At 51.3% G+C, this 10924-nt stretch overlaps 1 protein-coding gene across 3 annotated transcripts in view; it reads left to right on the plus strand.

Moving 5' to 3' along the window:
- Positions 1-9574, plus strand: part of DNAAF11 (dynein axonemal assembly factor 11) — a 56831-nt gene extending 47257 nt beyond the window's left edge. For all 3 annotated transcript variants that reach the window (XM_066264616.1, XM_066264618.1, XM_066264619.1), the window contains 2 exons: positions 2626-2711; positions 9124-9574. In XM_066264616.1, the coding sequence (XP_066120713.1) occupies positions 2626-2711; positions 9124-9301 (264 nt within the window). In that variant the 3' untranslated portion in view covers positions 9302-9574. The remainder of the gene's footprint in view (positions 1-2625; positions 2712-9123) is intronic.
- Positions 9575-10924: the final 1350 nt, after the last annotated feature.

Raw genomic sequence — 10924 nt, forward strand, 5'->3', positions numbered from 1 at the left:
AGCCTACACATGAGTTTGGGGCTCAGTCTGGGCATGTTCCCAACTCTCTGGCTCGGTTAATACAAATTAAAATTGCTTAAAATGAAATAAAATGAAAACATCAGTGTCCCAGCTGCATTCACCACCTTTCAAATGCCCAGTAGCCAGGCTGGGCAGCACAGAACAGTCCCTAGCCTCACAGGGAACTCTGTGGGCAGGGCTGCAGCACACACTCCCCGTGGCCACGCGGCCACACGGCCAGCTCCAAGTCCTGCTGCCCTCAATGGGGACGTCCAGGAAGAACGTGCTGCCTCTCATTACCCTAACGACCTCGCTGCTCCCCTCAACTGGGAGCCATCTCTGTGGTATCCCCCCAACCCTCTCTTTCTTCTCTCTCATAGTCGACACTAATATGACTTAAAAAGCCAGAACTGGGATCAACAGCCACTGAAAAGTATTTCCGTTTCCTTCAGGGCGGGCCAGGGAGGTGGGGGAGGTGTTTGTAGTCACCACACCAGTTCACTGGGAGAAAAGGAAGAAAACCAGTTTAAGTTTCCCTACAAAAACAGCATAAACATTCACACCCTGCAAACACGCTAACATCCAAGAATCTAACATTGCTGGCCAGCAAGCGATTCATGGAAAACAGTAACATTGCGGCATGAAATACATCTTGAACACATCACCAGCAACGCATTTGAGAATTCGCCTCTTCCAAAACAAACTGCACTTGGTGGTGATGAAAACCGGCTTCGTTGGGTGAGGCTTCCCATGAGCCACCTCCTTCCGCTGTCCGGGAAGCGTGGCATTGGTGGCTTTCGTGGCTGTTGCTTCCATAGTTGTCTTCTGCAAGTTTTTGTTAGGCAGACTGTGCCTCTTTTAAAACGCTTCAAGTTCAATGTCTGTAGCACATGTAGTATTCATAGTTCTTCTCTTCTGGAGTCTCGGCAGCAGCCTGGCCACCGCAGAAAGCGCCGGTGATGCTGAGAGGAGTTCTCCCCAGGGGGCAGCACGGGACCTGTGTCGGCAGGGCTGTGTCCGAGCAGCTGTTTTACCTGCAGTGCACGTCGGCCCTCCCGTAAGGTCATGGGAGGGGGAGGGGGAAGGGAACGTATGGCCCCATTCTTCCGTGTAAGGTCGCTGAGATAAACCACGCAGACACGCGCGGACGGAATTGTTATACAACATGATAGAGAAATATACAGCTGCACTAACGGGGGGAAATAAAACTGGTTCTGGCACCATTTCCTAGAAGGGTTGTCCCCGAGGAGTGGTTATCCACGAGGACACACACCTTCCCGAGTCTGAGGCCGCAGTCCTCCAGACCTTCGTTTCTTTATTCGTCATTCACTTCGTGAAGCATGCGTGCGCTTAAATGTGGGCCGGGCCTTCGGGGGTTCTGACCCGTGGAGCATGCAACCAAGAATTGCTAGTCAGGTGGGAAGTGTTCATCTGAGTAAGTGTCCAGCACTCCAATGCAAAGGTCTGGGAAGGACTGGATGGGAGGACCTGCTGTAGACTTGGGACTCCTCACTCCCTTCCCAAAGGCGGATGGCGAGTCTGGCGTGCTTGCCCGCGCCAGCAGACGGGAGCCCTCGGTGCCCAAGCCTCGTCTCTGTCCTTCGTCGGCTTTACGGATCTGACCACTGCTGGGTGCCACATCGAGTCCCAGGCGGAGCAGAGAAGGCTGACAGGTGTCCCTCAGTGGTCAGGAGTGACCCTCCCGCCAGGGAGGTGTGGCCCGTCACGAAGCGTTTCCCCAGCAAAGAGAAGTTGCTGAAACGGGTGGACAGAGGAATGGACCTCCCCCACACACACTCCGGGTCTGTCTCTCCCTTGAGAACAAAGGGAAGAAGCCCCCACCTTGGTCAGTGGACCAGGACAACACGAGGTGAGGAGTTTTCCTGTTCCTCCTCTCCTCTAAGTAATCCCTGTCTCAGGGGAACATTGGCAGGTGGGCGGCTCAGTAAGCGAAGTATGTGACACACCCCACTGGCCTGGGCAGCAGGTGCCCGGCGTGTGGCCGGGCCGACAGGTCCTCGCACGTTCTCTGTCCCCACACCCTTCCTTCCTGCATGGTCTCTCCTGGACGTTTGTTGAGCCAAAATGATCATTTTTCTTAATGGAGACCCCACGTGCTTGGCATTGAGGTTATTTAGCTTCAAAGAAGTGGTAAAATGACAGAGTGTTTCAGACCCAGAAGGGACCTTCGAGATCACAGCGAATTCCTCCACCTCACAGAGGGAGAGGCCAGCGCCCAGTGAGCTGAGGGAGGGGTTCAAGCTCCCAGCCCAGAGTGCCTTCGGCGGCACGGTCCCAGGGAGCACCCGGAGCCACCGTGCCCGTCACATCTGTACCCCCAGCTCTCCAAAAAGTGTCTGGCATGTTGCTGGCTCTGCAGCAAAGCCATTATTCAGTGAATTAATTCACCAAATCTCCCAGCTTGCCCTTTGGCGAATGAAAATGAAAATGGAGCTTTGCAAGACGATTGTAAACATGTAATTTGTGACATAACCTTTCATGACACACATGGACTATATTGTGAAAATTGAAACACTTTAGCGTCTTAAAAATACATATGTAATATTTTTGAAGACACATCAGAGACTAATGTACCACTTAGTGTGTGTTGTGTCTTTTTTTTAGGTGGGAGAAGTGATCACGGGCAGCCAACGAACACCCAAGCCCGGAATGACTAACCCCGACAGCAGCAGAGAGCACGCAAACAAAAGGTACCACCTCCCAGGCCGTCTATCTCTCTCTATTACCTTGTTCTCGTCATTGTCATCGGTGGCTAGGTGCAGCTCCCAAAAAGACACAATTACTTAAAGTTTTAAAGTGATTCACCCCATGAATACGCATTCATTCTCGGTTTGCAAGGCTCTTGGTCCCTAAGAACAGATCTGTGTGCATCCAGCTCCTCCTTTCTTGTGATGATATGGGTGGTGACATCACACCAATGGTGCTGACATGTCCCGAGCCCTGGCTTTGCCTCGGGCAGTCTTTTGGGCGCTCTGCCCACATCCACACATTTAGCCCGCACCATGCTTATCCTCAGTTTACAGATGGGGAAGACGAGGGAAAGAGAAGTTTAGAATGGTCGAAGGCTGTGTCGCCAGGACATGTTGGGACAACTGCTGAGCCCTGAGCCCTGTTCAGAATGCTGCGCACACCGCGTGGCTTTTATGACCCACATGGCACTCCGTAAATGCTACTCCTGTCAGCCTCCTCATCATAGGTCATCTTCTTGCTTTGCTTACACTTCGATTCCCACCAGGACCTCTGCCCTCTTGAGAGAATATTCACCCCATTCTGAGTCTTTCTTGGTGTTAGAAAACCTCTCTGATTCCTCAGGGAAGAGTCCAGCTCTGCCCCCTGAAGACCCTTAGAACAAAGCCCCTCCGCCCATAAGCAGTGACTCCATCTTAGACAAAGCTCTCATTATTCCTCTAGTCTTCCTTTAAATGAACATCCCAGTTCTTTCAGCTCTCCTTCTCCTTGTCATGATTTTCAGACTCTTACCATCCAGATGGCAAAATCTATTTCGAACCCAGGCAAACTATCTTTGTGATACAAATTGTATATGCTAGAAGTATCATTATAAAAATACCTGAACGAGACCTATATTTATGTCTTGCATAATGCACACAGGCGCTTGCCTATTCAAAAACAACTGTCAGCGTTCTGCAGGGATTTTCGAACACGGGGCTTGTCTGAACAGGTATGGGAGTGAATTCCCACTGGCAAGTGGGGAAGCTATTTCTAACCTTGGAAATCCACTCGTGTTTCCCAGTGTGGTGGTGTCCGTGTCAGACACGCATGGTGTACAGAGGTGCGAGGGTAGTGTGGCTATCATGCATACTCACGGTCCTAACTAGCCCCAGCAGCGTCAGCGTATGGGAATATCTGAATCTAACTTGAGGGATCGCGGAGGGGAAGCCCTGTCATTGTGAGCAACTGGGAGCCAGTGTTCGGACCCCAGGCCAACCGGCGTCACTGGGAGTCCACCTGGCGACTCGAGATGTCTCTGCACCGTCTCTGCCCAGTAGCTCCTCCTCTGTTTCTTTTGGAGAGCTTTCCTTGTTCATCTTTACTAATAGGAAATGATCGCCTCATGACCACACATGATACATCTTTCTATGTGAAGGCTGTTTGTGGTGCCCCTGAGTCACTGGCGGACTTGATCACCTCCGTTTCCTCGGCCTCTGACTGCGTGAGCCCATTAACTGGACAGCTGCCCCAAGGCTGCACACGGGAGGGAGGGAGGGAGGGAGGGAGGGCCGGTGGGTCGGTGGAGGGTGGAGCGGGCTGCTGATGGACCAGGGCAACGGGGAGCCCTGGACCCTCCCGCAGCCATTCCTCGTGCTCTGGCGACCGAGTGGGGGAGACAGAAAAGCCAGCAGAACAGGGTGTGTCGCTCATCCAGTCTGGGTGGGATTCGTGCTTTGGGGGGAAGGTGACCGATTCAGCGGACCGTGGTGGTCCTGTGACCCTGTACAGTGAAGGAAGACACACAACTTCCTGACAAACGAGTTTGAGTATCGCGTGCCTACCTGCGCCATGTGATGCCGGGCATAACCTTACCCTTGATCTTCCAAACAACGGCAGGATAAATCCTGTTATTCCAAACATTCTGAGGGTCAAAGATCCTGACTCGTTTGCCCAAGATCACAAAGTCGCTAAGTGCGTGGTGGAACCAGGATTATAAAACCCGGTGCATTCTTGGACTTGCCTTCTTCCTCTCTTCGTGCTGCCTTTTTCGTTGTTGTTTAAATACACTGTCTTCTCAGGAGCAGTCTATGCTTTATAGCGAGATTGAGTGGGAAAGTACAGGGATTTCCCATACACCCAGGGCCCCTCTCACGCACAGCCTGCCCCATTATCAACGCCCCCAGCTGAGGGGTACGTCCGCTACAATCCGTGAGCCTACACTGACACATCGTTATCACCCAGGGTCGGTAGTTGACTTTAGGCGGACGTGCTCTGCCTGTTCAACCCTCTCTCCTTCCAGCCATGCAACCATGGCAACTGCTGATCTTTCTACTGTCTCCGCAGTGTTGCCTCTTCCAGAATGTTATGTGGTTGGTATCATACAGGATGTAGCCTTTTCGGATTGGTTTCACTTAGTAACATGCATTTAAGGTCCCTCCATGTCTTCCCATGATTTGATGGTGCATTTTTTAGCACTGAATAATATTCCGTTGTCTGGATGGACCGCAGTTTATTTATCCATCAGCTACTGAAGGACATCTTGGCTGCTTCCAGGTTTTGGCAATTGTGAATAAAGCTGCTATAAACATCATGCGCAGTTTTGTGGGGACATAAGTTTTCAACTCCTTCGGATAAGCACCGAGGAGTGTGATTGCTGGATTGAATCACGAGAGTATGTCTAGTTTTGTAAGGGACCGCCACGCTGTCTCCCAGAGCGGCCGCACCACTGTGCTTTCCCACCAGCAGTGAGGGAGCGTCCCCGTGGCTGTGGCTCCATGTCCTCCGGCCTCTGCTGTGGTCAGCGTTCTGGAGCTGGGCCATTGTAATGAGTGTGTCAGATCTCCTTGTTTTAATTTGCATTTCCCTGGTGACATATGGTGTGGAGCATCTTCTCATATGTCTGTTGCCAGTGTGCACCTTCCCTGGTGAGGTCTCTGTGGGGGTCTTTGCCCTCTCTTCCAATCACGTTGTTTGCTTTCTTATTGTTGAGTTTTATGATTTGTTTGTATATTTGGGCTAATAGTCTTTTATCAGATGTCTTTTGTAAATATTTTCTCCCAGTCTGTGGCTTGTCTCTGTCATTCTCCCAAGATTAACTTTTACAGAGCAGATATTTTTCGTTCTAATGAAGTCCAGTGGTCACTTACTCCTTTCGTGGACCTGTCCTTGGTGTTATATCTAAAAATATCATCGCCATACCCCAGGTTTTCTCCGATATTATCACCTAGGAGTTTGATAGTTTTGCATGTTATGTTTAGGTCGACGATTTTTGAATTAGTTTCTGGGAAGTTTGTAAGATCTGTGTCTAGATTCTCTTTTGCCCGTTGTTCCAGAACCACTTCTTGGAGAGACTGTCTTTGCTCCATTGTATTATTTCCTTTGCTCTTTGGTCAAAGATCGATTGACTAGATTTATGGAATTCTATTTCTGGACTCTATTTTATCCCTTTTACCTATTTTTTTAAAAATTCTTTTGCCAATACCACATACTATCTCGATTACTGCAGCTTTATAATAAGTCTTTGAGTTGAATTGGGGAGTATCAGTCTTCCAACTCTGTTCTCCTCCGGTATTGTGCTGGCCAGTCTGGGTCTTCCGCCCTCCCTATAAACTTGACAATCACCGTTTACTGTGAGCTGCTCCATTGCTTAGAAAATAGTTTGGGGGCCTCTTGGAGGACTAGGAGGTACTCAGCCTGGAAGCCTCAGCAGGTGCTTTGGGGTAGACCCTAAGAACTTAGGGTGGAACCACTTCACCCTAAGTTCAAGGCTGAGGGTGTGTAACCACCAGCTGCTAGGAACTCATGCAGGCATCCGCTTGTGCTGACCCCCCAGCTCGCCTGTCCCCAGGACAACTGTCCTCACAGCCCTCTGAGGAGGTGGGCAGTGTGGGCTTACTTCTTACTCACTCTTCCTCCCCTTGGGACCCACCCTGCCTGGGGGAGGGCACCCTGTGAGACTGCCCACCTGGCATGCTCAGGGCCCTCATCTCTGTCCCCCACTCCAGACACTCAGCATGACCAAAAACACAGCTTCAGGGGCTGAGAAAATGCCCTCGGGGCAAAGGTGCTTCAGGGTCCACGTCGCTGTCTGGGTCCCTCCATTCACTAAATCCCGACCGAGGTCATTCCTCGTTATCTGTCAGGTGCTCAGTGATCTCAGGGGAAAGGAGGTGAGGGAGGGCACAGGCGGGGTAGATGTGATGAGGTAAGACCTGAACGGGGGTGGGGGTGGGGGTGGGGGTGAACACATAATATGGCATACAGAGATGTGTTGTACAAACCTGTATAATTATGTTATGCGGTGTCACCCCCAATAAAATCAATTCATAAAAAAAGAAAATTTTCAGCTGGAAATGGGTGTCTTTGAGCCAAATATGCCAGCCCACCATCTTACTGGAATAAAGGTCTTCTGTCCTTTAACAGAAGGAGTCAATCTTTGATGTGTTTTACGCATAGTAATACTTTTGCTTCCCTTTGTGGTAATTAGCGTATTCCTTCTGTCTCCCAGTTATACCCACGGGACTCCAGAGGTCGTGGTTCTGGCCGCCAGGGCTGGGTCACACCGCACCGGGAGCCTGGGCTCAGGCCTCCGACTCCCAAATTGGGCAGCCTGGGGAGAAGCCCTCCCCTCTTATTTGGGGGATTAGCGAGACCCTCCGGCCCAGGCCTGGCCACTCACTGTGTGTTACCCAGAGCTTCAGGAGTAATTAAAGTCCTGCTTGCCAATTACCCGTCAGGCCCCGGAGGCAGGGGCACTGCCGGTAACGGTGCCCCCGCCTGCTCGCGCTTTATTACCGCGGTCCGTGAGTGGGGCCCAGGAGACCCGCTGGGGTGGGGGTGGGGGGCTGCCATTCCTCCAAGTCAAGGGCAATGTAATTATAGTCGATGAATTTGGATATTTACTTAATTAAGCCAGTGATATCATAGCCTTTTAAATAAGGATAAAGTAATTAACAAGTAAGACTCTATTTAATGATGACTGTGTGTCGGTCTTTGAAAACGAGAGCTTCCTGACTAGTTGGTAGGATACACTCTGGGTCTTCAGAATATGTTACTTGATACTGTTTGCATCCTTTGTGTCTTTCTACAGCAGGTTTGTGTGGTTTAGTTGAAATACCGAGGGGAATCAAACTCAGATGCTTTCCAGGGCTGAGCAGATTGCAGAACTGAAGGGAAGACTTCAAGGGCAAGAGAGCATTCACACTTTCCAAAGACAGTCTACCTGCCCTTCCCCCAAGAGATTGTGTCCCCTGCGTGATGAAACTGGTCTGAGGAGCGCCTGGATTAGACCGACTGTGATTTTCTTCAGGTCACAGATAACTTCTCATTTAATTTCATTTTCCCACATAGTATAATGATATATATATTTTTTTCCTTTTTAAAAGTTTACTTTTTCATTACGGTTTACATTCAATATTATTTTGAATTAGTTTCTGGTATACAGCATAGTGGTTAGGCTGTCACGGTTTTAAAAAAATTTATTCAATAAGCATTTATTCAGTAAAGCCCTATGCCAAAGATACAAGATGAAAAAGACAACATTTTCTGTTTCAAAGATGTCAGTCTGGTAGGGACCCAGACCAACGATGAGACAATGCCATGGCAACGTGATAACGTTTAGATTAGAGCACTCTTCTACCTATTGGGTGTGGTTACCAGGGAACCTGATTTCACAGACTGTAGTAGGCACTTCATATGTATCTGTCGAATAACTGACTGGATAAACGGTGTGGTGCTTTGAAATTAGCTTGATCAATAAAATCACTGAGGGACCTTTATATAAGTACCGATTCCCGGGCCCAGCTGTGGAAGCCAGAATGCCTGAGAGCGACCCATGTTATCGCGAGTTTCTACGACTGTGGTGACGGGGATACTGGCCCGCGGGGCTTCTCGTCTGTTTCCCCGTAGCTGAGGGTGCCGCGTGCGAGCGCAGGAGTGGGTTCCCCTGCCGAGGGCCCCGGGCGCGGGCGGCGGGAGCAGCTCACCGTGGGAGTGGGAGGGGAGACCGCCGGGCTGAGCTCCGCTGTGCCCCTGAACTCGGAGTGTAAACGCTCCTGCCACCCCAGGGCAGCGGGGACGGTCTGAGGCAGCAGGGTCCAGCAGGCTGAGGAGCTACATTCAGGCGTGAGCCCTGCCGAGTGATTCCCTGAGGACCCTGGCTGCGGGCTGTGACCTCGGGAAGCAGACCTCTTACCAGCCCGCCCCTCCCCCGCGGGCACCTTGGAGCACGTGATCACTCGCTCCACGGGGGACGCTCCTGCGTCTACAAGGTGCGCAGCGACCTAGAACAGGCACAGACTCTTATTTTTTGTCTATGCTCCAGCGATAGCACTTGCCAATGTTTGTTGAATAAATGAATGGGTGAGTTGAAACTGTTTGGAATTTAATCTTAAATGCAGTATCAATCTCCTTTGGCCTCTTTTGTTGTTCTAGAAGCAAGCAAACTGAGAAGCTCGAAGTGGATCCTAGCAAGCACTCCTTCCCCGACGTGGCTAACATAGTTCAAGGGAAGAAGCACATGCCCAGAAGAGTCCAACCTGAACCCGAAGTGCCACCAAGTGGGGGCGATCCGGACTTTGAAGATAACCCTGAGGTGCCTCCATTGATTTGAGACGCCAGGCTGCACCGACTGTGAGCCCGGGACCCCGCGTGCTCAGGGCAGAGGGCATATGCGTGTCATTTATGGGATAAACACAGAGTTATTTATCAATATATCTCCCCCCATGTTTCAGCTCCTACCTCCTACAGTAATGTTCCTAAACTAGTTTCAAATTAAAAGCTGTACCTTAAATATGCTATAACTCATTCTCCGTCTAGAATAAAGTGTTGGCTAGTGAAAATGTTCAGTAAATCATAGAAGTAACCTAAGGCAAATATCCCTTAAAACAACCAAAACAAGCCCTGGCCGGTTGGCTCAGCGGTAGAGCGTCGGCCTAGCGTGCGGAGGACCCGGGTTCGATTCCCGGCCAGGGCACACAGGAGAAGCGCCCATTTGCTTCTCCACCCCTCCGCCGCGCTTTCCTCTCTGTCTCTCTCTTCCCCTCCCGCAGCCAAGGCTCCATTGGAGCAGAGATGGCCCGGGCGCTGGGCATGGCTCTGTGGCCTCTGCCTCAGGCGCTAGAGTGGCTCTGGTCGCAATATGGCGACGCCCAGGATGGGCAGAGCATCGCCCCCTGGTGGGCAGAGCACCGCCCCTGGTGGGCGTGCCGGGTGGATCCCGGTCGGGCGCATGCGGGAGTCTGTCTGACTCTCTCTCCCTGTTTCCAGCTTCAGAAAAATTAAAAAAAAAAAAAAAAAAAAAAAACAACCAAAACACTCACTGGGATGGACGGAATGTTTGTGCCGCCCCCGACTCACGTGTTGAAGCCCCACCCCCCAGTGTGAGGACAGTACTGGTATTTGGAGGTGGGGACTTTGGGAGGTGATTAGGGTGAGATGAGGTCATAAGGATGGGCCCCTTGATGGGATTAGTGTCCTTAGAAGAAGAGGAAAGAGCTGGCAGCTCATTTGCACTCTCTTTGGCATGTGAGATACTGAGAAGGCAGCCATCTATATGCCAAGAAGAAGGACGTCACCAGGACCCCAGCCAGCCAGCACCTTGATCCTGGACTTCCCAGAACTGTGAAAAACAGATCACTGTTGTTTAAGGCCCCCAGTCTGTGGCCTTTTGTCATGGCCACCTAAGCAGACCGGGACACTCTCCACTGCTCACAAAGGACACCTGGAGTCCTGTATGTCACCTCATCCATCCTTCTAGAGGAGTCACACCTAAGTGCTATAGCATCTGCTTAAACCTTCACCCAAGGGCACAGAAAGGTCACCCAAGATTAAGAAAGGGCAGAGGCGGGGTGGGAGCCCAGACTGTCATGTGTGGACCGAGGCTGCAAGGTGAACGCTCAGCGTAGAGTTTATGCTCACAGTGACCCGTGACCCTGGGACTCCCCGCACCCCTCCTCAGTCTGTCCCTGCTCAGTCCTCACGTCCAGAAAGCTCGCTGCTTGTGCCCCGTGTCAGCTCCCCGGGGCAGGACAGGCCACTGTCCTCCTAGTCCCAGCTCCCGATGCTCACCGCTCTCCAGTCTGGGCGTTTTTCTCCTGCTTTTCACGTTTGTTTTTTTTTTTTGTATTTTTCTGAAGTTAGAAACGGGGAGGCAGTCAGACAGACTCCCGCATGCGCCCGACCGGGATCCACCCGGCATGCCCACCAGGGGGCTTTGCTCTGCCCCTCCGGGGCG

The sequence above is a fragment of the Saccopteryx bilineata genome, chromosome 3, assembly GCF_036850765.1.
Source record: "Saccopteryx bilineata isolate mSacBil1 chromosome 3, mSacBil1_pri_phased_curated, whole genome shotgun sequence".
In the NCBI taxonomy this organism is placed as follows: Eukaryota; Metazoa; Chordata; class Mammalia; order Chiroptera; family Emballonuridae; genus Saccopteryx; species Saccopteryx bilineata.